The sequence below is a fragment of the Dendrobates tinctorius genome, unplaced genomic scaffold, assembly GCF_039654945.1.
Source record: "Dendrobates tinctorius isolate UK_male_01 unplaced genomic scaffold, ASM3965494v1 ptg000105l, whole genome shotgun sequence".
NCBI lineage: Eukaryota > Metazoa > Chordata > Amphibia > Anura > Dendrobatidae > Dendrobates > Dendrobates tinctorius.
Genome location: NW_027361773.1, coordinates 10,375,250 through 10,402,120, shown reverse-complemented (window position 1 = coordinate 10,402,120; position 26,871 = coordinate 10,375,250). Strand labels below are relative to the sequence as shown.

Here is a 26,871-nt window from a genome sequence, read left to right as displayed (position 1 = left end):
TTTTTTAATGAGGTTCTCAAATCTGTCAGTTCAGATAATGTTTTATTTACCTGGGATCTCTTATGTAATCTCTCAAAGGAACTAATTTGGTGTAGAATAGACACAACCTTTTTTGTTCGCTCTTTTTTCAAATGGGAGCCTAGGGCTATAAATTCCCCTCTCATTACTGCTTTATGTGATTCCCATACCATAGGCAAGGGCGGGCCTGAGTGCAAATTATTTTGAAAAAAGAAGTCAAGAGTGTTTGTCAGTTTTTCAATGTGTGAATCCGAGTCCAACAGTGTCTCATTCAGTGACCATGACCCATCCGGCCGTGGTAAAGTTTTTATCTCTATGTCAAGAAAAATGGGAGCATGGTCTGAGAGAGAGATGATATCTATATTAGCTTTTTTAATTAATTGGAGATTAACTGCTTGTATCAATAGGTAATCAATTCTGTGATAGCTATTATTCGGATGGGAATAAAAAGTGTAATCTCTGCCCGAAGGAAAAAGTGTTCTCCAAGGGTCTATCAGATGCAATTTTTGTAGTGAAAGGTGTAATCTTCTCAGCGCCCTTTGAGAAAGAGCCGACCTGCCCGTTGAAGTATCTAAAGTTGGGTTTAAAGATACGTTAAAATCCCCTCCCACCAACAACAGACCCTCAGCAAAAAGTTCTAGAACATTCAATGTTTTACACAGCCAACCTATCTGGTTCCTATTTGGGGCATATAAATTACATAGGGTAATCTTAGTGTTGGCCAAAAAGCCCTTAATTATAATGTACCTGCCTTCTGAATCCGATAAACAATCACTCAAAATAAAGGGAACATTTTTCTTTATAGCAATACTCACTCCACATGACGCTGAACTGCCCGCACTGTGATACCAGGTCGGGTAGCGAGATCTAGACATATCTGGGACTCTCCCTTTTTTAAAATGTGTCTCCTGCAGGAAAGCTATACTAGACTTCTTTGAATGTAAAAGATTCAATACTTGGCTTCTCTTACTTGGGGATCGTAAGCCCTTTACATTATACGAGGCCACTGTCATAGTAGCGAAGGTTACCTTGTCACCCATAGTTTGGTAAAGGAAGCAATAATAAAGATTCCTCTGTCATCAAACCACCGAAATTAAAAAAAAATAAAGAGATGAAAAAAAGAACAAAAACCTTAAAAATTATTAAGATAAAACAAGAAAAATATAACAAGAACCAACTACCTGCCTGTAGCAGAGGTAGGGGGTCAAACATACCTCCCATAACAGAGCAGGAAATAACATTTCCGACACACAAGTGGCACATATTAACTTAAACGGCAATTGAATGATATCAACACATGAGTAAATGTCAAGCTTAGCAAGCTGAAATAAGATAGAACATGTCCGAGTGGATCAAGAGGTCTGGCTCCAGTATTGGAAAAATGCAACCGAGAGAAGCACAAAATAGCTCAGGGGGGCATCTCCTTTTCCATTCCAGATTTCCCTCTTTTAGGAGTCGAGCGTTTCTTTCCCAAGACCCAATCACCCTGCCCTCCGGTAAAGGCATGGACAGGGGGAGGTGTGCGATGATCCATGTCCAGAGGTAGCCAGGAAGGAATATCTATAGGAGCAATGCCAAAAGTGTCCCATACTTTGGTTAAATCTTCAGGGGTCCGAACCATTATTTGCCTACCATCTCCTTGTATAGATATACCAAACGGAAACAGCCATTTGTATAAGATTTTACGTGAGCGTAACACCTCCAGGAGGGGCCTCAGGACTCTTCTTTTTGCAAGGGTTGACGGCGCAACATCCTGATAAAGATGAATAGCAGATCCCTCATAAGAAAGATTTTTAATGTCTCTTGAGGCAGACAAAATAGCATTTGTATCCAAATAGCTCAATAGGCCGCAAATCACATCCCTTGGAGGTTCCGCTGGCTTCGGCTTTGGTCTAAGTGATCTATGCACCCTTTCTATTATAATTCGATCACATGTTTCTTGTGGGATTAGAAGGGTGAAGATCTCTTTCGTAGATTTTTCTAATATTTCTGTGGAAACACTTTCAGGTAAGCCTTTTATCCGTATGTTCTTCCTGCGACTCCGATTTTCCTGATCCTCGAGAGCCAGAAAAGAGTTGTTAAGTTGTGTTCTGTGGTAGTCCAGATGCTCTCTCATAGCATTGGAGTGGCTAATGATAGAGGACTGAGAGGACTCCAAAGACTCCACTCTATTACCAATGTGTAGCAAGTCCGTTCTCATACCAGATATCTCATTAACTAATGGTGTTATAGCTTGTGCTAATAATTTTTTAAAAAATGATCTAGAAAGCTTCCCAGAATCTGATTGAGTGACATCGCTGCCTGAAGCATCATCACTGGAGTCTGAGTCCTCGACATGCTCTTCCTCCACAACCTCTGCAGGGAGCCTTTTAGCATTAGGTTTAGACGAAGCAGATTTATTTCTCAAAAATTTATCCATTTCACCCTGTTTGCTTCTATACGCCTCTGCGGCCAACGGTTTTGCACGCTCTTTGTTAGTTTTGACCATTTTGCTTGATTGAAGCGCGCCTTTAATTTACCACCTGTGCGTCAAGAAAAGTCTAGTACTGCATTTTTCTATATGAAAATAGCCCCATGCAACTTGGAGGGCGAGGGGTTAATATATGGAAACATCCGTGGGGATCTGCTGGAGCCGGTAGGGATAAGGTAACACCAACTCCCCACCGTGGCGCTTCAGAAAAGACACAATGCCCTCCTCACCAATGGCTCATAAATCTGCTGACAGCAGCTTCTCTATGTGGGGAGAGCGATACCCCCTGTTCAAAAAACAACTCAGTCCCTGGGAAATGTCTCAGTGAAAGTGAAAGTAGGGGGCCGCCAACAACCCTTCTGGCCCAGAGCCAGCACCCTCCTCCACCGCACGTACCAATAATGATCCCCGCAGGCCCCACAGACAGCTCACCGGGGGCTCCCTCTCACCGCCTTTTACTCCAACTGGCGAGACCGCTCCTTATTCCGTGGTTTCACGTCTCTATCGAGGGTCTCCTGCGGTCCGGTTTCCAGGCCCCGTGCTCAGGGGTATGTAAAGATGGCGCCCGTCTCTTTCCAGCGCTGCAGCACCCCCCACGAGGCCGCTCTGCGCTCCAGTGTCACGGCAGAGATCAGCAGCCCCTCTTTTCTCCCCACCGCCCCTCACCTTCTCCTCCAAGCCCGGGGTACTTCAAAAATCGTTTTTGCCACTTTCGTCTGGGCCAAATAAAGTGGATTTGTGGCTGGAAGTGGGAGCTGCCATAAAACACGTCCTCCCTGTGTGAGATCCAGGCCACGCCCCCCGCACGAAGAATTCTTGATTCAATGCTGCTGGACCACAAGCTGCCACTCACCCCTGAAGTCTTGGTCACCTTCCTCGCGGAAGTGTCTGCAATAATAAATGCCAGACCGCTGGTGCCGGTATCGTCGTACCCTGATGCCCCAATGATCCTTACACCAGCAACTCTTCTTACACAGAAAATTGGAACCGCCACAATTCCTACTGGAGATTTCAACCACAAGGACATGTACAGACATCAGTGGAAGCAGGTACAACACCTGTCTAATGTCTTTTGGCACCGTTGGAAGACGGAATACCTGCATCTGCTCCAGAGCCGTCACAAATGGCAGACAGCTAAACCTAACCTCCAAGAAGGAGACCTCGTCCTCCTAAAAGACAAAAGCTCATCGCAACAACTGGCCAATGAGTCTTATCACCAAGGCTATGCCCAGTGAGGATGCAAAGACCCGAAAGGTGGAAGTCAAGGTAACAAAAGGTGGTTCATCATGACTTCTCCTTTGCCCAGTCACCGAACTTGTACTGCTTCTACCAAAGGAGGACATCACATAAAAGATATTTCTACTGGACACAGCTCACGATGGAGAGCATACCGACATACACCCTTAACTGTCAAGAACTTGAACTTCATCTTTGGCTTATTTGGGTTGGTGGAAGTGTTGGCACGTTGCGGCTTCCCCAATCTGAAGATAGGTTCTCCTGTGGACTTGGACTATCCATCCGTTGAGGACTTCACGTCATCAACCAAGAATTGGACTTACAACTGTTACAGTTTATTTGCATGTTGTGTTTCTTCTTTTTTTTGTCTTCCAGGCTTCTAGGACACCGTTGATCATCATCGTAACATGTCATGTCAAGTTGAATCATGAAATCTAAAGATTTCAGATGGGGAGTGTCATGTCCCATGATTTTGAATCATCAGACAGTACTGCATTTTACCATATTGTTGTTTCCATTGCTGTATATAGATCTGTTCCTTTTAGAGGTTTTCTCCTCCCCCCTTGCATGTGACTCTCATTTCTGTAACCCCTCCCTTCTTGTCCATTTTTAAGTCTTCTCCATCTTGGAGACACACGTTTATACAGCTCTGTACAAGGAAAATCTCTTTTTACCTACTGTAACATGCATTATGCAAGGATTCAGCTGAGAATAAACCTACTGGACTCTTCAAACTTGCTCTTCAGTCGAGTTTAAACTATCTGCGGACACCACTAAACGTGAGTAACGGTCAACAGACTCCATGGGTTGGCAGTCTGAGCGCCCAACACTTACAGTTTGGCCATGAGGCAGAATATTTGCTGATGGTTCTCTGTGCAAGTGTGCGCCTAGCACATTTTGCATGTCTATGACAGTATTTATTTGTAAACAGCATGCATACAGGTATCAGTACTTGAAATATTGAAATATAATAATATATATCTCTATGTAGTGGGACTTCATTAATTAATGAGCATTTGCACTTTTGCATTGTGTCTGGGGTTTTGGAACCTTAAATATTGAATTGTATGTGATTATGACCCAATTTTCTTTGTTCACTTTTCTAATGTCTGTTTTTGCACAGACTTTTTAATTGTTTTTAACCATTTGTTTGTATGTAGTGTCTGCTGGAATTAAATAAAATATATATTTTTGCATTATAAATATTGGTGGTGATCCCTATAGTTGTTGCATATACTTTTTCTTGGTCTGCTCCCAATGTTAAAGATAGGTACGCAGGATGCATGCGGAAGTAGGCGGAGCTTAAGGGAGGATGTATGCAGCCATCCGCAGACCAGCCATACGCAAGTGTGAACTTAGACTTAATAAGCTTTAAGGCAGAAATGACTATGTCCTTCCTTAAAATGTGTGTGCAGGGTCTCTATCCCTGTGACATATCTCAACAACACCACTTTGTGTAAAATAATCTTCCAGTGAAACATTAAATTGCTTGTAGCAAAATTGGAAGTCATCCCATATCCATACGTTCTGAAATATCTTCCTGATTGCTAGTGGTCTGACCACTGGGAACCCTGCAGATCCTGAAAATAGGCCTCTGAAGAGCCTCATCTGAATAAAGGAGATTCCATTCATTCTCAATGGTTAGACTAGAGATAGACAAACACTGTTATGCTTTCATTGGGTTTTCCACACGCTTTTTTTAAAACTTGCCAAAGACAAGGGATCATTATGAAATAAAAAGATAAGTCCAACTGACCACCCTAATCCCCTAGAAGTGACAATGTCCTTACCATTCTGTCACTTAATCACTGACGCCACTGAGTGTCTGTAGAGTCAGGTGAATGATGTAGGAGACATCATTTGATCAAAATTCCAATAGTTTTTCTTGCATTTTCTTTGTGTAGAAGTGATGCAATCAGTTGTTAGCCTGTCTTTTGTTCTAGGTATGGAGTTATTTCTTTGGTGTTTTCCCATAGATTTCTCTATCGGGTATGCCAAAAACTAAAATGTTACAAATGTAAAAAGTATAAAAACATCCACACATTCATGATGTAATTTACAAGCTAAAAATACAGACAAAAAAAATTTCATCATGTGCAAATACACTGTAATTCAGAAGAATGGCAGTGTACTGTACTTTAAGTCATTTGATCAAACATTCACATAGGAATACTGAGTGCTACGGACACCTCTCTGCTGGCAATGGGTTAGTACAATGAATCAAAAAAATCAAGATGCTCTCATATTAAAATCCACAATTTCATTTATTGGTATTACAAAAAGATGTTTTTACAATGTCTTCAGGCGTACACAATTGAGCCTTTGTGAATAGTGAAAATAACAGAAAACATTTCATATATACTCAACAGAGCTACATTAAAAATGACCATAAACAAATAAAACTAGAACATATGAATAGTAAAAACTTACCTAAATAACAATGCACCAGTCACGCCACCACTGATTGTTCTGATTTCATGATTGGTCGTTCGCTTATAGTGGTAAATATGAATATAGCTCTACCCACTTAAAAGTGTATATGAAATGTTTTGTGCCATTTTCACTATTTTGTTTGAGGACGGCTCCATTTTCTATGCCAAAATGCATTGTGCTTATATAGTAGTTGTAGGTTGTGTGGTAATGCGACTCACTAGGCTGCTCACAAAAGGTAGACACAGGAATGTTTCTTCTGCTTATTTATTTAAAACAGAATCAGCTATGGTGTAAAGTCCTTATCACCATTCAAAAGATGCTCAGGGGTTAAGGGGGTTTTACACTAAGCGATATCGCTAGCAATATCGCTAAAACGTCACTGGTTTTGTGACGTTATAGCGATATTGCTAGCGATATCGCTATGTGTGATACTTACCAACGACCTGCTCCCCCGCTGTCCATCGCTGATCGCGCGAGAATGTCCGGCTCCATTTCTCGTCGGGCGCTTCCTGCTGAGACTTCCTGCTGTGACGTCCAGCGACGCGTGGAGGCGGGCGGGAGGACGTCTGGATCGCTGTGTGTGAATGGTAAGTATCGTGCGCTGCGTCGCTGCTGCATCGCTGTGAGGTCTTTCTGTGTGAAAGCTCACTAGCGATCATTTAGCGATGCACCAGCGATCCTGACCGGGTCGGATCGCTGGTCGGATCGCTGGTGCATCGCTAAATGTAAAAGGGCCTTTAGATGCTGAATATTTCCTAGAGAGCTCCCCAATTAGGAGTAACATATAACTTTTAGTCGACCATTAAAAAGACAGAACACACAGAAAAATTACAAAAAGTGCTCTTGCAAACCAGTGCTCAGTAAAAAATGGTTTGGTCTCACCATCAATGATGGACATGCTATCCCTGTAAGGAACGGCGGAACGCACTAAATAAAAATAACAAAGTGCGTTCGCCGCTGAGGCGTGGCCTGAGCGGCAGGTGAGGAGGACGTGTGCCCGCTGAGCTCCTGCATATTCCTGCTCTATTCAGCCGTTTCGTCCCCACAGCACGGCTAATTTAACCCCTGGAGGCTGCACCAGAGTCGGTGGACACCGCGGGGCACCGGAGATTGCCGCTTCACCCCAGGATATGGGGAAAAGAGGTCAGAGAAGGGTGGCAGGAGAGGCCGGAGCAGGGAGCCAAGATGGCGCCGCCGCCTCAGCGTGCGCTTTGGAGGAGGCCGCAGAAGACAGCGCAGCTAGGAACAGGGCAGTGGCGGCCAGGCTGCAGCGCTTTGCCCGCACGGCTGAGGCAGAACAGGAGTCTCTCCAGGACTCTGATATGGACCAGGAGACTGTGGCAGAGGACATGATCCCGGGAATGGGGGAGGAGGAGGAGACTGCCCATGCCAGAGAGCAGGGGGGGAAGGGAGCTGAGCCTAGCTGGAGTGATCTGGTGGAAAGAAATAAACAGCACCTCACAGCCTTGCAATTGCAAGTTCCAGACGAGCCCACCAACAAAGATGTTATGCTGGCAGTGGTGCACTATGGGACTGCAATCTCACATGTCCTGACACAACTGGGCTTTCTGCAGGAGTCCATGCAGACTGTGCGACATGACCTGCACAGTGTTAGAGACAGAACAAGTCAGCTGGAAAAGCGTATGGGTGCTGTGGAGAATTCTACCTCTGACTCGGGACAGCATTGTACAGAGTTCAAGAAGGATATGGCAGCTGTCTGGGCTAAAACTGATGACCTTGAAAATAGATCCAGATGGAATAATGTTCGTATTGTGGGCATGCCAGAGCGCTGTGAGGGAAAGAATCCTACTGCCTTCATTGAAACATGGCTTAAAGAAACAGTAGGTGAGGACAATCTAACACACCTGTATGCAGTGGAAAGGGCTCACAGAGTCCCGACTCGGCCCCCCCCCCTGGTCATCCACCAAGACCTGTGCTGGCTAAAATCCTTCACTACAGGGACAGAGACGCTATCCTCAGATACTCGAGGGAACACCCTGACCTTACAATGGAGGGATCCAGAGTCTCCTTTTACCCGGACTTTTCGCCGGAAGTTCAGAAGATGAGGGCGAAGTTCATAGACATCAAGAAGCGTCTGAGAGCCTGTGGCGTCAAGTACTCCATGTTTTTCCCGGCTAGACTGCGTGTTGAGGCCTGGAATAAAAGCCACTTTTTTCTGGACCCCAGGGAAGCTGTGGATTGGTTGGACCTTAATGAGCGACAATTGAGGAAGGAGAGGGAGGAACAGGACTGTGGCTGATGGTTTCTCGACTTGCTTAGCTGTTATGGAGTCATGCGGTTGGAGTCTGCGGTCCTGATGCAATGGACAGCCTAACAAGTTTTTTTCTATTTCTTCTTTTATTATTCTGTTATATGCTGGTCTAAGAATTTGTGGTCCTTGTGGGGCCTTAATCTGAATATGGATAAGGGACAATGCATAGTGCTGTGGGGTTGTATCCTGCCAAATGCGGGTAGTGAACAGGAATTGAAGCGCCTGCTGAATGGGGTGGAAGGGTTCGACAGTACCCTTACTTGTTGCACCCTTGGTTCAGTCCAAGGAATTGTTGGAGGGTGTTTTTTGGGGGGAGGGGGGAGGGATTGGGTTCAAATTGTCCTTTGGCATGCTTGTACATTTTAATATTGGCTATGGTTCGGCCGGGGGGAAGATGGTAGGCAATATGCTGTGGTGCGATAATGGCTGATCTTGAGATACTTAGTTGGAATATCAGGGGGTTGAAGTCGCCAGTAAAACGACAGGCCATATTTTCCTTCATAGCGGACCAGAAGCCGGCGGTTGTTTGTTTGCAGGAGACGCATCTCACACAGGAGACGCTGGGAATCCTGGATAAGAGATGGGTACAGGCGGGCTTTCACTCTACTCATTCCCAATACTCTAGGGGGGTTAGTATATTGATTCACTCCAGGACTCAATTTGAGTGCCACCGAGTGGTGGTGGACACAGAGGGGCAATTCGTCCTTTTATCTTGTACAATCTTTTCCATTCCACTGGTGTTGACGTCTATATATGTACCTCCGCCTTATAGCAGTAGAGTTCTCTATAAAGTTCTGGCCATTCTGAGAGATTTTCCGGGGGTTCCGCATTTGGTGGTGGGAGATTTTAATAATATTCTGGATTCACATTGGGACAGGGGTAGCCATGAACCTCTGAGGCTGGGAGGTAATCTTACGCCATTTGGGGTTCTCGTGCGGGAGATAGCTTTGACCGACTTGTGGAGATGCCGTAACCCTGGTGTCCGTCAATTCTCGTGCTTCTCCTCTACTCACTCTTCCCTGTCTCGCATTGATCTGGCCCTGGTTAATGATCTTATGCTGGGTAAAACCTTAGAGGTTAAATATTTGGCGCGAACGGTATCTGATCATTCGCCTGTTTCAGTCATGCTTTCGGGGGGTGGGAACGGGAGGAATGATAGACCTCTCTGGCGTCTTAACCCGTTTTGGCTGCAGCTAGTCGATCGGAGTGGCGGCTTTGTCCCTGAGTTGCAGGAATACCTTAATCTTAATAGAGGCTCGGCCTCTGTTGGGATCGTCTGGGAGGCCTTAAAGGCATACTTGAGGGGAATGTTCATACGAGAGATTTCTAAAATAAAGACCGCCTCTAGGGCAAAATCACAACTTACATTTCGGGAGCTGGAGGATGCGGAAAGGGCCCTTGCGGCGCAGAGCACACCTGCCACTCGGAAGCGATTGGGGGAGGCGCAGTTAAAGGTGACCAGACATTGGAGGTGGCGGCGCAAAAACGGCTGTTTCAATCTACTCAGTATTTTGAGAGTGCGGAAAGTGTGGGGCATTTGCTTTCTGTCGTGACATCGGCACAGAGAGGGTCGGCGGCTATAGCGGGTCTTCAGGATGTGAATGGGCGACTGCTCACTGACGCACCGGGGATTTTGAAAATTCTAGAGATTTTTTATGCTGACTTGTATTCCTCACATGCTAGGGCCCCGACAGAGGATGTTCTTTCCTTTTTGGAGGCTGCTAATCTCCCAAGGTTGACTCCTGAGGACAGATGCTCTCTAGATAGACCTCTAGGTCTGGACGAGTTGGAGGAGGCTCTGGGAACCATGTCCAATGGTAAGGCTCCTGGGGTAGATGGGTTGCCAGCTGAGGTATACAAGCGGTATAGAACGGTATTGCTCCCTGCTCTATTGACAGTGTTTAATGATAGTCTGGAACGGGGTGTTCTTCCACCGTCTATGCGAGAAGCTGTCATTGCCATGCTATTGAAAAAGGACAAGGACCCAACTCTGCCTGCGTCGTATAGGCCCATCTCCCTGTTGACGCTAGACATTAAACTTTTAGCGAAGGTCCTGGCCATTCGACTTTCAAAAGGTAGTAGCTGTGTTAATACACCCTGACCAGACGGGGTTTATGCCCAACAAATCGACGGCTATGAATATTAGATTATATCTGAATATGCAGGTGAGGCCTGATAATGCCGGGAAGAGGGTGGTTCTGTCTCTAGACGCCGCTAAGGCATTTGACAGTGTGGAGTGGGACTATCTATGGGCGACGCTTCACTGTATGGGTTTTGGCCCGGGCTTTATTGGCTGGGTTAAGCTCTTGTACTCGGAGCCGAGTGCTCGGCTGAGGGCTAATGGTCAGTTGTCTGACCCCTTTTCACTTCATAGAGGAACAAGGCAGGGATGCCCTTTATCCCCGCTGCTGTTTACTCTCGCGGTGGAGCCGTTGGCCTCAAGGATAAGATCGGATGCTGGCATAGAGGGATTTCGATATGGGGAGCATGAGGAGAAGGTAGCATTATATGCGGACGACCTGTTATTATTTTTAGCGGACGCGGACAGATCATTACAAAACAGGATGACACTTCTTGGGGCGTTTGGGGAGGTCTCGGGTCTGGTTATTAACTGGGAGAAGTCTGCGCTCCTCCCACTGGACTCAAGCTCCTGCGATGTGGTAGGTGTGCCGGTTGCAACGTCCCTTCAATATTTGGGCATAAAAATATCCAATAAGCTGACAGATTATGAGAGTTTAAATCTTGTCCCGTTGTTGGACAGGATCAAACAAGGTTAAGGCCTGGGCAAAGTTACACCTCTCCGTAGTGGGAAGAGTGAACCTGTTGAAGATGGTAGTTATGCCGCAACTCTTATATGTCCTTCATAATTCCCCTGTCTGGCTCCCTCAGAACAGGTTTCATAAAATTAACATGATTTTTAGAGAGCTTGTTTGGCTGAGACAAGGCGCGAGAATTAAACTTGAACACCTGCAAAAACCTAAGGATGAGGGGGGACTTGCATTGCCCAACCCATGGCTTTATTTTTTGTCTTCCCAGTGCCAACATGTAGCAGGAGGGATGGAGGGCGAGTTGGCGGATTTGGTGGGAGGTCGGAAGATCCTTCAATTTCTAGTGGGACGGGGATCACTGGTGTCGAGTCTGGAGTCGGGTAGATTTCGATCCTTTGCATTTAGGTTTCCTACGGTGCTTCTGATGGTGAGAGTATGGGATAAGCTGAGGCAGCTGAGAGGAATACGCGGTCTTACAAAGTACTCCCCCATATGGGACAATCAACATTTGCCATGTATGAAAACGCTCAGAGGCTTTGCTCACTGGAGGCGGATTGGCATATGGTGGGTGTCGCAGCTGGTGGAGGGAGGGGTTTTTAAAACTTTCGAGCAACTGGGATGGGAATTTCCCCTCCAACGCTCTATGTTTTATCAATATTTGCAGCTGCGTCATGCGTATATGGTGCAGAGCAAAAAAGTTGACCTAACCATACACCATGACGTCCTTATTCATAGGCTCGGTATGCAAGGGTCCACCGGAGGACTAATTTCAATGGTGTATGGTGGTTTACTTGGACAGGTCCTGTCAAAGCACCCTATTGGCGCACTGATAAAGTGGGAACAACAGTTGGGTACGATATCAGTGGAACAGTGGGACTCGATTCTACAGATGATTCCCAGATTGTCTCTTAGTGAGCCTGGACGCCTGTCTCAGCTATATGTCCTCTACAGGACATACAGGTCTCCCGAATGGTTGTTCAATAGAGGGTTGCGGTCGGACTCAAGGTGCCCCAAGTGTACAATAGATAATGCGGACATTTTACACATGATGTGGACATGTTCTTGCCTGCAGATATTTTGGATCGTGGTCCTTGGCCTTATACACTTGGTCACGGGACAGGATATTTCCAGGGACCCCATGATTTGTGTTCTGGGTTATGTTGATGAGGTGGGAGGGGACCAATATCTTAAAATTGCTGTGGCCAGAATGCTATATGTGGCCCGAAAGCTGATAGCTTATCACTGGATTTCTGACAAAATCCCCTCAAGAAAAGAATATATTAATAGGTTGAACCATATATTATATAGGGAAAAGTCTGTGTATCTTAGGAGAGGTGTGCCGCATATTTTTGGGAAAATATGGGAGGGATGGTTGAAGATTCCCAGCCTGGTTGCCTCGAATCTTCTGGATTAGTGGGTGGGCTTTGGAGGTGGTCTCCTGTAGGTTGTTTCTTGCCTTTTCTCAAGCGATTTGGTTGTGTGATATAATTGGTCTATTCGCTATGTACCAGTCCATGCCATCGGACAAAGGGAGGGGGGGTTATAGGGGAAGGGGATGTTTGATAACATGTTGTAAGTTGTACATGCCTGTCATTTCCAAAAACTATCTGATTTAAAAAAAACAAAGTGCGTTCGCCGCTCGGGGTCCACCGTGCAGTAGGTGATATAACCGCTGCTAAGTGGTGGCAGGAGCAATATGGCGGTGATGCACACAGGGATAAGCGTCACCCAGGTGCGCAGAGTAATCTCTTGTTAAGTCACAGAGATGCCAAATAAATACAAATACAAAAGACTGAGCCTGTTGAGATCACAGTACTCAGTATAAATACACACACGTATCAGGTCACAGGAATAGTCCAAGTACTACGTCCGTCTAGACGTACCGTGTGTGCGGCTTTGCAGCTGTGGACGCTAAGGAGGGTTGCTACAGCAGCGCCGCATGGACACTACCGCTTAACGACAAAGCTAAGATGCCAGCACAATGTCGGACGCTAGCAGCTGTGGATGTTGCAGCAGAGGAGCGCTGGCGCTGATTCTAGACTCAGTCCCTAACCACATACGTAATATCAGAGGTAAGGGGTTTTATAATAAGTCATTCACCAGAATTATACATCCGTCCTCATACACACAGCAGCAAGTAAGGCCTCTTTCACACATCAGGTTTTCGGCGTCAGGCGCGATCCGGCGCTTTTGACTAAAACCGGATCCGGCGAAATGCAATGCCGGATCCGGTTTCCCCCCCATTGACTTGCATTAGAGCCGGATCGAGCCGGATGGCCATGCGTTTCATCCGATTTTCGCCGGATCCGGCAATGTGACGCGATCCGGCGTCTGGAAAAAACGGCTACTGTAACGTTTTTTGTCTCCGGCGAAAAAGCCGGACACGCCGGATCCGGCGTGTCCGGCTTTTTCATACAATGAAAGCCTATGAGCGCCGCAATGCGCCGGATCCGGTTTCTTTGGTCTGAGCATGCTCAGTAGCTCTGCCCACAGGACATATATAAAAGCAAGACAGTGGGACCCTCAGCCACACCCAACATGCCACACAAGCCAAGAACCAGGAGCAGGAGAAGGCAGCAGACATCTGCAGCAGCAGCACCATCAGCACCACCCCAAATGGAGCAGCATGCTGAACAACGGGAGGGGAGTCCAGCAGCAGATGAGAGACGGTAATTATCAAATCCCCCATTCCTCCAAACTAGGGCTATGGAATATCAAGATATTCATTGGCCCTTTGTTTCTCTTTATTCAACAGCCGCCCAATAGATGCAGCAGCAGCAGCAGCAATGGCAGCAGCAGAAACACCACCCACAGCCATGGAGTCTGGCCATGAGGAAGACAGCACATCTTCTGGGAGCCCTCCCTCGCATCGTCAGCGCTTGACGGTAAGTTTTTATTTCCAAAATCCATCATCTCTGTAATATATGTGTATTCATTGCCTTTTATTTCAAAACAGGAATCACAAGATGAAGAGGAGCTCCCAGAAGAAGAAGGAAGGGGTGGACAGACACTTGGAGTGGGCTCACAATTGGTAAGTTTTTTGCATCAAACGCAGAAACACAACAGCACACTACACACAACACATAGAAAACAATGTTCTGCAGACCACACACAGCAAACAAATGCCTACATCCAAAGACATAACATTTTTTGTTTTCTTCTCTAGTCTTCCCAATCTGGTGCTCGGCCAAGAGGTCCTCGCAGTGCCTCCCAGGGTCGTCGGCGACAGCAACGCGGCGGTCACCAGCGTGTAAGTATAAATATTTTTGCTTTGTTTTTTTTGCACTTTTTATTTCATTTCTTTTGTGGAGGCTAATTATGTTATTTTTGTCTTTTTCTTTAACAGCCTTCACAGCGTGCTCCCGCCTCTGACGGTGAGGATGGAGGGATTGATGTGGACCGCCTCATCGATCTCGTCAGAGAAAGGGAGCCGCTCTGGAATATGGCTGACCGCCGCCACGCTGACCTGATCGTTACCCGACGACTCTGGGAGGAAATCTGTTCGCTCCTTGTGGACCGCTGGGAGGACCTCGAAGCTCGGGCCCAGATTAAAGAGCGTAAGTATATACAGTACCGGTTGCTTGATTTAAACCAGTGTTTCCCGAACTCCAGTCCTCGTGGTCCCCACGGATCATGTGTTCAGGATTTCTATTTACTTTGGAAATCCTGAAAACATGACCCCTGGGGACCATGAGGACTGGAGTTTGGGAAACACTGATGTTGTATACTAACCACTTTGTCCTTTCTCGTTTCAGGGGAGAGAATTGTGAAGCGGTGGCGGTCTGTGAGGGATCGTTTCAAGAAGGAGTTCAATAAAGAGATGCGGGCCCCGAGTGGATCTGGAGGACGCAGGAGCAAGTACAAGTACGCACGAGCCCTGTCGTTCCTCCGGGAGACAATGCTCACCAGAAGGTAAATATTACACACCACATGTGACAAAAAAATGTTTACATGTAACTTTTTTTTTTCAGCCAGGGCCATACCATGTCACTATTTTAATTGTTTTTTTTTCTCTTTATTCCACAGCACGGTGAGCAGCACTCGGGAGCCTGCACGATTGGACCCTTCTGAGGCGATCCCTGAGGAGACCGGCACCGAGGGACACTTCGACCGCCCTGGTACATCTGCACCTTCCCAGCCTTCCCACACATTCGACCCATCTGTCCCATCCACCAGCACCAGCACAGGAGCATCGTGGCCGCCTACATTACATGAAGCTGCTGGTGAGGAGATCGCTTTCCCTTTACCCCACCCTTCTGCCCCTGCCACCTCTAGTACACCTGCGGGTACTGGGCGGCAGCGGCAGAGGGGTCAGGAAAAGAGTTATGCGCCAGAGTTCTTGCATCTGAATGCATCTTTCCAGAACTGTCTAAAAGTCTTGTCAGAGCAAATCTCCGCAGGCTTTCAGCAGATCAACTCCAGCATTCTGGAGGTGAAGACACTTCTGCAAACCATGCATTCAGAAGCAAGATCTTCGCCAAACCACACCTTTTTCAGGTCTGTTGTGGAGCGCATGGCAACACTATCTCCTACCCAGCAGATGCATGTAATGCATTCGTGCCATGGTGCTCTACAGCAGGTTACCTCCCAACCTCCACCTCCCACCACTGTAGTTCCTCCATCTGCACCCCCTCCAGCCACTTTCCATCCTCCCCCTCCTATTACATCTGCACCCCCTCCAGCCACTTTCCATCCTCCCCCTCCTATTACATACCAGCAACCTCACCAGTACCAGCAACCTTCCCAGTACCAGCAACCTCCCCAGTACCAGACATCTCCTCACTTCCAGCAACCTGCCCCGTACCAAACTCCTTCCCCGTACCAAACTCCTTCCCCATACAACTTTCCATCAACATCATCTGCTCCTACAGTCCCTGCCCAACCCTCCACTCCACCGCCCACCACCTCTTCTGCCTCCCACATGTCCACCCATTCTGTAGCTTTTTCCACACCATCACCTCTAACTGTTCCTTCCCCACCACGATCCCAGTCCTCTCTCCACACTCCCATTGTCGAAGTGTCCCGCAGCCCCTCCAGCAGTATTTCCACCCCACACTACACCGAGTTATAATGTTTTTTTTGTAATAAAAATGCCCATTTGGTTGGTTCCAAACCTTTATTAAAAAAGTTTTTTTAACTTTAAAAACAGTTTACACAAAAAAAATATTTTAAATAAAAGTTAAATTATTGTTTACACTGGTTGTCTGTAATTTCTTTCTGCGGCGAAATATGTTTAAAAAAAAGGTTAAATACAGGGTATTTAAAAGGTAAAAAGGTATTCAAAACCAGGTATATAACTGTGGGTAAATTTTAGCTTTTTGCCACAATTGTTCCTGGTTGTGTTTGAAGCAAAGTATTTCACCTAAAAAGTTGTGTTTATTGTTGGTGATTTCCTAACAATGTACACAACTTTTGTTAAAAGGTGAAATACTTTGCATAAAACACAACCAGGTACACACCTGTGGCCTAAAGCTAAAAATAGAGACCATGACAAGATAGCCAACTTTGGTTGGCAAAGGTATATACTGTTGGTACAGAAGGTACACAAGTTTGGTTAGGGCACAAATCTTTAACACTCTGTCATCCTGCCAGTGTACTCTGCCTTGAGGTGACATAAAGTATAGTGCAAAATTGTCCCTCATTACTGAAACCGTCACAGAACTTCTAGTGGTAATGTCATGGTAATCTTGCAAGGTGGTTTCTTCAGAGGTGTCCTCAATGGAAATGGGTTCCTTGCAGATAACAAAATTGTGGAGTACCACGCACGCTTTGATCACCTCGTCCACAGTTTCTGTCTTGAGGTTGATCGCAGTCAATAGGACCCGCCATTTGGCTGTCAGAATACCAAAGGTACATTCAACCATTCTTCTTGCTCTTGTGAGGCGGTAATTAAAAATGCGTTTTGGTCTTGTCAATCCTCTGCTAGAGTACGGTTTCAAAAGGTGTTCTGACAGCTGGAAGGCTTCATCCCCTACACAGACAAATGGCATAGGTGGACCAGATGTTTGCGGCAGCGGTCTAGGTGGTGGGAACTGGAAGGTGTTTCCATACAGTTTACGCCCCATGGCAGACAGTTTGAAAACTTGAGAGTCATTGGAGCGGCCATAGGCCCCAATATCAACCGCAATAAATTTGTATTCCGCGTCAGCGATGGCCATGAGGACAATTGAAAAATATTTCTTGTAATTGAAATATTCCGATCCCGATCCAGCTGGCTTTACAATGCGGATATGTTTCCCGTCCACAGCGCCCAAGCAGTTGGGAAACTGACATATCTGTTGAAACTTGTCAGCAATTTCAATCCACCTCTCTGTTGTGGGCTCTGGTAAAAACTCTTCAGCTAAGGAGTCCCACAGTGCACAGCATGTGTACTTCACAATTCCAGATATGGTGGAAATCCCGAGTCTGTACTGGAAATGCAGTGACGAAAGGGATTCTCCAGTTGCAAGAAATCTGTGGGGAATTAAAAAACAATAAATTAGTTTTAAATCACAGCATTACATACCAAAACTGAGCTATAACACTTGGAGATACAAACTACCACCAACAAGATTGCAGTGAAAGTGTGCTCTGATGCGATCACATCCAATAAATGTGGCTTACCTTAAAGTCACCATCAGACGCTCTGCGGGTGAAACAGAGAAGCGGCAATAGGTGTCCACTTTTCTTATGAGGTGTGCAATGCGCTCCACCAAGTAATCAAAATTCTCCATTTTCATCCTAACATATCCAAAAAATTTATCCGGGTTTCGTCGAAGGTCCATGCAGAGTGTAGAATAGACCCCACGCGTCATTCTCTTGGCTGTGATGGGGTGGATCCACAAACGTCGTCTACGATGCCTGATGCGCTGCTGTCTCGCTCTCTCCTTCTCCAGAACAATCACCCTCAAACGATTCGCCTCCGCTATAAAATCCGCCAAATATTTCCAATGACAACATCCATCTTCGCCAGTAACTTGCTCTTCTCTCCAACCTGCACTTTCTCCTCGACAACCTGTCAAAGAAGGGCTGTAGGAACACTCTATATATAGTTTTCCAGTAGCCAATCCCATTCGGAAGGCCACAAGGGTCAATTTTAAAAACCGGATCCGGCGTAATCCGTCGAAAAACGGATAGAAAAACGGATGAACCGGATGAGACGGATCCGGTTTTGTCTGTCAAGAAAAAGACGGATCCGGCAGAAAACCGGATCCGTCACATCCGGTTTTACTAAACATTTGCCGGATCCGGCGTTCCTTCACGACGCCGGATCGCGCCTGACGCCAAAAACCTGATGTGTGAAAGTAGCCTAAGACTATACTAGCGCATGGCGGAACAGCCATGTGTGCCTTTTATTGCAGCCGGGACCTTCTGCAAGCTTCCAGATCTTTGAGATGGACCAATGAGATCTGGAGCAGGACCTGAGCACATGACTCCCGATCTCCAATTGGAGATCGTCCCATGAGCATGCTCAGTAGGAGGACAGAAGGACAGCCTCAGGAAAGATTTGCTGCAAGGCAATCTCCTCTGCAATCTCCTCTGCAGTAAACAGCAGGAGACTGCAGAATGTGAGGGTCTGGATCCCTGCAGAGTAAACGCAGAAATCCGACGCCTAACAATCCCAGCATCATGACGTATCCTGCTGGGAAAAGGATCTAACAAGGACAGGTCCGAAGTGGACACCCCCAATGATAAGGGGTTAGGTACATCATTGGGGGTGTCCACTATAGGATCCACTTGGGGCCTGTCCTTGTTAGGACAGGAGCAATACTGGGGCACGACAGGGAGCTTAGGGAATTATTATACACTTACATCCCTCTCCTCTTATGTGTTATAGCCCCCATGGTTGGATCCTTTTCCCAGCAGGATACGTCATGATGCTGGGATAGCATGTCCGTCAATGATGGTGAGACCAAACCATTTTTTACTGAGCACTGGTTTGCACGATCACTTTTTGTAATGTTTCTCTGTGACCTGTCTTTTTAATGGTCGATTAAATGTTATATTTTACTCCTAACTGGGGAGCTCTCTAGGCTATATTCATTATTTATTTAAAACACTAGTTGAAGAGCCGGCGTTGCCCGGGCATAGTAACTAACTATGGTTAGTTATAACAAATTATAATGATTATATCTAGATATATAAAGCTGAGTGTATAGCCCCGCCCACTCCACATAGCCACATTCACTATAATATCCCACATCATCCCATCAGCCAGAGCTACCAGACTACTACCCTAATATCCCACATCATCCCGTCAGAGCCACCGGACTACTACCCCTAATATCCCACATCATCCATCCCATCAGAGCCATCGGACTACTACCCCTAATATCCAACATCATGCTGTCAGAGCTACCGGACTACTACCCCTAATATCCCACATCATCCTGTCAGCCAGAGCCACCGGACAACTACCACTAATATCCCACATCATTCAGCCAGAGCGACCGGACAACTACCCCTAATATCCCACATCATCTCATCAGAGCCACTGGACTACTACCACTAATATCCCACATAATTCCGTTAGCCAGAGCCATCGGACTGCTACCCCTAATATCCCACATCATCCCGTCAGAGCCACCAGACTACTACACCTAATATCCCACATCAGAGCCACCGGACTATTACCCCTAATATCCAACATCATCCCATCAGTCAGAATCACTGCACTGATACCACTATTATCCCACATCATCCCGTCAGAGCCACCGGACTACTACCCCTAATATCCCACATCATTCCATCAGCCAGAGCCACCGGACTGCTACCCATAATATCCCACATCATCCCATCAGAGTCACAGGATTACTACTCCTATTATTCCATATCATCCTGTAGGGAAGGTGACCTGACGTACGGACGGACGTGTCAGAATGGAGAAAGATAGGTATGCACAGTGTAGGTAGGTGTCAGTTATTATAGTGGGGAAACAGCTAGGAAAGTGTAGTGGACGTGCAGTACCTTGGGTGGACATTAGATGGCAGGGAGGAGTGTGAGCAAAGGACTTTACAGCAGCTTAGGGCTTTAGAAACCGTTGGTCATGGGGGGCATGGTGACAGTTAGAGTGACAGTTTCAAGGAACCGGGAGAGTTATAAATACTGAGGGAGGGTTCCAGAAGGTTCCAGTCCCCAGGGGGAGCTCAGGTGACAGGATGACTGCGCCAGTCTGTGCGCTCTGAGGAGAATCCGACCAAGGGGACTGAGGAGAGGAAATGTCAGGGGGGTGGTCCTGACAGGAAAGGACCGCAGCAGAGACAAGGCTCTGGGTGAAGGACACCGTATATAACACGACGACTGAGCAGTAGAAGCGCTGTTGGTTTACGGGCCTAAGGCGGCCACAGTGACGGACCTGTCAGGAGCGTCGACAGTAAAGGAGGGGATGGTGTGTGCAGACACGTCCCTAGTGTACGGTGTGAGAAGCGGCTCTGGAAACGGAGGGCCGCGAGGTGTGCCGTCAGTCGGACGGCAAGTGTGAATAAACTTGGCCCTGTTGCACCCAGAATCTGCCTCCATCGTGTCTCTGTGTCATCTCTGCGCGGTAAGAAGTGGGACCACCCCCTATCACCCCCCCAGCTCGGCCCGCCACCGACCCTACATTTGGCGTAGTCGGCAGGATCACCGCCGCTAATACATCATCTTCTGCGGCAGACCTGCCTCAAAGAATGGAAAAGGACTCAGACTACTCAGTTTGGATTACAATTACCGGTGGATTGCAATTGGCTTACCAGTGGATTACAAATGAGGAGCGCAGTGATGAATCTGTGTGGCCAGTAGAGGATCCAGGGCGGTACCAGGGACAGTGCAGTATGGCGGTGCTCCTTCAACGCAGAGGCGAGGTCCGGGTGTTCGCAGTTGTTCAGAATGGACTGGGACCCCCTCCAACGTACCCCCGTGGACAGCAGTATGTGCCCGGAGGCCGACGTTTCCATATATTGGACCCTGACAGGTGGGTGGAGAGGCCTGCCAACGCCCCACCCCACAGAGGGAGTGACACCGAAGAAAAGCTTGGGAGCGGCTGTTTGGCGCCATTCGATTGCTGCCCACCGGACGGTATGAGACGCTGCGGGTGTCGGGGCATTGGCCGCCTAGAATGGCAGTGGCGGCAGGAGAACGAGCTGAGACAGAAGACGTCATCTTCGGGTCCATGGGCAAGAAGAGGAGTCTGTGCGGAGCCCGTGCGGAGCCAGAAGGAGCGGCCGCCATTGATACCGGCGGAGAGTCTCCCCGCGGAGCCCCTGAGTCTGGAAGCTAGGCCTGCTGAGCAGCGAGTTGGAGAGCGGAGGCTGCGGGATGAGCCGTGCGGTGGTGTGACGGAGGCCGTGGCGCCGGGGAAGGTGAGAGTTCCCCCGACCCTGCCGACGGCTTCACAAGCTGCCCCTATCATTTTGCCCCAACACGCAGCCTCCAGTGTACCGGAAGGCCCGGCTACGGAGGGCCCTATGCTATATGCGGAATTGAGCAAGGCCCTCGCTCCCGTCCCCGAGCCTTCCCGCCCGGAGTCACCAGGGCGGAGCTTATTTACAGAAGGCGCGGTTGTGCTCCCTCGGCCGGTGTCAGCCTCATCACCCGAACCGGCCGTTACTCCGGCTTTGCTGGAAGTTGTGGATGCGGCCTACCCTGCAGCCGCGGTAATGCCAGTATTGGAACCGGACCAGCCCTCCGGAATCACGGCTGCTCCCATCCGCTACCCGGCCCCAGCGACTGCTGGGCCACAGATATCATCGGCTGCCTCTGCCCCGCGCCCTTTCTCGGCAAGGTCCCGCCCACCGGACGCTGGGACTGGCGCGGTACCCTCCGTTTGGGTTGCGGAGGTGGTAAAACAAAAGAAGGTTCGAGAGCAGGAGGTATGGAGCCTGCTTCATTCAAAAGGGGAGGCTGGCATGGCGGTGGAAAGATCCCGGGGGCGGCTGGTGTACACCAATGTGGCCCGGGGGTATGGTTTCATACGTGATCAGACTGGCCAGAAGGTATACGTGAACGTAGCCTCCATACGCCACGGCCGTGCCCTGGAAATAGGGGACTTTGTCTCTTATTATAAAGAATACTGCCCCCGCGGGTATTATGCGGTGGCAGTACTGGCGGTACCCGAGGAACGCGAACCCCCGTAAAGAGGACTGTATTGGACACTCCCTTCACCCCAGGAGTTCCACGGCTGTGGGCCCCTTGCTACCGGCCATCAGGAGATGGCCTGGACTGTCAGAGTCTGAAAGAACAGTTCCAGTTTAAAAAAAAAAATGTTTTCTGTTTTTTTAGAATGTTCCTCTTACAGGATGTTACTTACTGATTTGGAAACTTGACAGAACGGGGATACGAAGACAAGAGGGAGTGTCCATGTCCAAGGAAGGGGGAGGGAAAAGGAGTACTGGCGATGTTTATTGTTGAACGTTGAGTTTTAAAGCAAAAGAAAATGAAAAAAAAAATATATAAAAATGGGTACTTGTGCTATTATAAAGTTGTTTATTGTATAATATGCCAAAGTAAAATGCAACAGGTCCGGGTAAGGGAAGGTCTGCGGGACCAAAGGAAAGTGTGAGATCCGGTAGGGATCTAAGAGTTGAGGTCTGGGAGACCGGGACGCCAACCATGACATGTAATTGAAAGAAGGAAAATGAGTTGGAAGACGTGAGAGAGACAGCCGTCCTAGGTCAGGTCCCCAACACCACGGACACCCCTGAAGAAGGAAAGACGGGCGCCGGCAATGATCTGGTAGGTGTGTGGCCTCGATCATGGCGTACCGGATAGTGAAAGGTAACAGAAGGGGAGAGTAGGGGAAAGATACACGCCGTAGAGAGAATACGGGTGTACCTTGCCCAGTTTGAAAGACGTTGTCATGTGGCGTGCGCGCTGGTGAGTAGCAGTAGGCTGCTCAGAGCATAGTGCTCCCAGTATGGTTCGGCCCCCGCAGATAGTGGGTTTGGCTCAACAGCTGGTCCGACAACAGAATGTAGGTGTAGCTTCAGAACGACAAAGGCAGGGATGACGATTGTCGAGGACGACAATGGACAAAGGAAGGAGGAGTGTAGGGAAGGTGACCTGACGTACGGACGGACGTGTCAGAATGGAGAAAGATAGGTATGCACAGTGTAGGTAGGTGTCAGTTATTATAGTGGGGAAACAGCTAGGAAAGTGTAGTGGACGTGCAGTACCTTGGGTGGACATTAGATGGCAGGGAGGAGTGTGAGCAAAGGACTTTACAGCAGCTTAGGGCTTTAGAAACCGTTGGTCATGGGGGGCATGGTGACAGTTAGAGTGACAGTTTCAAGGAAGCGGGAGAGTTATAAATACTGAGGGAGGGTTCCAGAAGGTTCCAGTCCCCAGGGGGAGCTCAGGTGACAGGATGACTGCGCCAGTCTGTGCGCTCTGAGGAGAATCCGACCAAGGGGACTGAGGAGAGGAAATGTCAGGGGGGTGGTCCTGACAGGAAAGGACCGCAGCAGAGACGAGGCTCTGGGTGAAGGACACCATATGTAACACGACGACTGAGCAGTAGAAGCGCTGTTGGTTTACGGGCCTAAGGCGGCCACAGTGACGGACCTGTCAGGAGCGTCGACAGTAAAGGAGGGGACGGTGTGTGCAGACACGTCCCTAGTGTACGGTGTGAGAAGCGGCTCTGGAAACGGAGGGCCGCGAGGTGTGCCGTCAGTTGGACGGCAAGTGTGAATAAACTTGGCCCTGTTGCACCCAGAATCTGCCTCCATCGTGTCTCTGTGTCATCTCTGCGCGGTAAGAAGTGGGACCACCCCCTATCACCCCCCCAGCTCGGCCCGCCACCGACCCTACAATCCCGTCAGCCAGAGCCAACAGACTACTACCACGAATATCCCACATCATCCCGTAAGAGCCACCCGACTACTACCCTTAATATCCCACATCATCCCATGATCCAGAGCCACCGGACTACTACCCCTAATATCTCGCATCATCCCATCAGCCTGGGGTCAGACCAAGAGCACTGACTTGAACTGTCCTAACTACCATACCGGGGATCCATTTAAGAGAGGCCTGGGGTCTGAACCAAAGTGCTGGATGGATTTGCCCTGACTTCCATACTAATGATCCCTTTAATAGAAGTCTGGGGTCAGAATCAGAGCACTGAGGGATTTGCCCTATCTTCCATACCGGAGATCCCTTTAAGAGGGAAGATGTGTCTATGGGACTGTGGGATGGAGAATGTGTGATAGGTATATGGGCACAGGAGGGGGTGATTAATTTCTGTCATGTGCTCTCTGCTCCTTTCTGGGGGGCAGACAATGGCTGGGAGCTTATGTTCCCGGGGATGCTAGATTTCTCCCACCCGGTCAGTGTCTGCTGAGGTGTTGTGGAGTGGGAAAGCTGTTGCTCATAGCAACCAATCACAGCTCAGCTTCTTTTAAACAGCTCTGGTGAAATGAAAGATGCTTTGTGATTGGGTGGGGCTATGTGGAGTGGGCATGGCTGATACACACATACATAAACTCATTTTTATGTATATATAAAAAGTAGGAAAGGAAACCAAACATATAGCACAGTCCTTATGCCTGCAAGGATCCGCCCACACAGGATATAACAGAGTACAGAGTCCAGCACAGTTTCATATAAACACTTCACTTGAGCTCTCTAGCCTCTAGACACATAAACAGACAAAAAAAATCAGTGGCCAATTAACATGCCGAACCACACACTTGAGGCGGAGATATGTTGAGTAGTCATTCCACCCATCTCTAACAACTTCTCACAAAAACCCAACCCTGTCACGGCCAATTAACCCTCAGCACATAACATGCTGGAGAGAAATTTCTGGGTTTCACATATACACAGATAACAATCTTCATGACATATCTCCCTTCACATACATTGCCAGTGACCCTGTCACAGTAAGTATAACTGGAATAAATGCTCCAAAATAAAACTGCTCTCAAAAATAGAAGTGTCAAATTATTTATTTTATCAATTAACAAGAGAAATCTAATTCAAGCTCATATTTCATGTGATCATCCTTTGTCTTCAAAACAGCAGTAAGGCTAAGTGCACACGTACTTTTTTGCCCTGCGGATTTTCCCGCGCAGAATTGAAGAAATCCGCAGGTCAAATGACCTGCATTTTTCCTGAGGATTTCTTCCTGTTTTTTTGCGTTTTTCTTGCAGTTTTTGTGCGGTTTTCCCCTGCGGATTTGGAGAATGGAGCAGGTGGAAAACCGCAGAAAAGAAGTGACATGCTGCATATTTTGAACCACAAGAAAACCGCGCGGAAAAATCCGCAGTGTCTGCACAGCGTTTTTTTTCCTATTGATTAACATGCTACTGTACATCACAATGTGGATATGCGTTTCTGCGCGGTAAAATCCACTGCGGATCCGCTGGAAATCTGCATCGTGTGCACATGGCCTAAAGCATACCTTCTCCTATTTACCTGTCAGCAGGATTGTGCACAGTAACCTACACACAGTGTCAGGTCGGGACCGTTATACTGAATAAAATGATACCTTGGTTGATGAATTCCGTCTTGTGGTTGTTGTTGTTTACTCTTTATTTTCAGTTTTGAGTTAATGATATGCTCGTGCACAGGAGCGGCCTGTGGGGGAAGGGGGGCTTTATGTCTTTATGTGCTGCTCTGATTATTTAGTTCATCATATTTATCTGGATGGTATGTGGTCTAATTTCTAATTGTTACAGATCTGCACACTAATATGGGTTTGTTTCTGTTTTGTATTAACATTTCCCAGGTCCCTAAATCCACTGATCACGAATTACAAAGGCTCAGGTAACACTACGTATGGCAAGGTTGAAGTGAAATATGTATTGAGGATAGACCGCTAAGGTTAGCACATCATGTGATCAATAGTAGCAGTGTTGTGAGATGGAGGTAACTAAACATTGTGAGAGTTGTAAACATTGCTGGCTGCATTTAAGGAACTGGAAATCCAAATCAGGCAAATTTTAATCATGTCATATTAAAGCATCTAACACGATATATGAAACAAAGATAAAGGCAAAAAGATTGTTGTGTTTTCAAAATACAGAAATCACGATGATAGTGTGAGTACAATAAGGCAACGCAGGACTCACACCGATGTATCCAATAACACAATGGGATGTAAATAACATATTATTCAAGTGCTTGACTATATCGTCTTCAGCTTTAGTGTAGTAAACAGAAACTTGTGGCTTGAGAAGAAGCTCAGAAGCAGAAAACCACAATCTAACCACTGGAAGACAGTGACAATTTATTAATGGTTTGTGAGACAAAACAAGTGTTAGAGAGCACCATCACTTTCTCCACAACAGTCGGCCTTGTTTTACTTCAATGATACATTTGGGCAACTATTATGAATTGTTCGCTGTGCCATTGTGATGAATTTTTTCTCTTTATACATCTCTCATACATGTTACCGAACAGAATTGAAATTAAGTCATACAGTGGTATGCAAAAGTTTTGGCACCCCTGGTCAAAATTACTGTTATTGTGAACAGTTAAGCAAGTTGAAGATAAAATGATCTCTAAAAGGCCTAAAGTTAAAGATGACACATTTGTTTTGTATTTTAGGCTAAAAAGTAATACACATTGTCATTTTTTCACATTTTAAAAATTATAAAAAGAAAAATGGTCCGATGCTAAAGTTTGGGCACCTTTGGAGATTTGTATGCTCAGATAACTTTGACCAAGGTTTCAGACCTTAATTAGCCTGTAAGGGATATGGCTTGCTCACCCTC

The 26,871-nt window shown here is 47.3% G+C and overlaps 2 protein-coding genes across 9 annotated transcripts in view; one reads left to right on the top strand and one right to left on the bottom strand.

Annotated features, from left to right (window-relative positions):
- Positions 1-26,871, bottom strand: part of LOC141100498 (uncharacterized) — a 300,902-nt gene that overhangs the window by 146,289 nt on the left and 127,742 nt on the right. The gene's annotated exons all lie outside the window — the stretch shown is intronic.
- LOC141100512 (uncharacterized) lies at positions 14,927-25,925 on the top strand. Its single transcript, XM_073589081.1, has 3 exons — positions 14,927-15,109; positions 15,224-16,133; positions 25,884-25,925. Exons 1-3 carry the CDS (start codon positions 15,018-15,020, stop codon positions 25,923-25,925), a joined length of 1,044 nt encoding a protein of 347 aa, XP_073445182.1. The 5' UTR covers positions 14,927-15,017.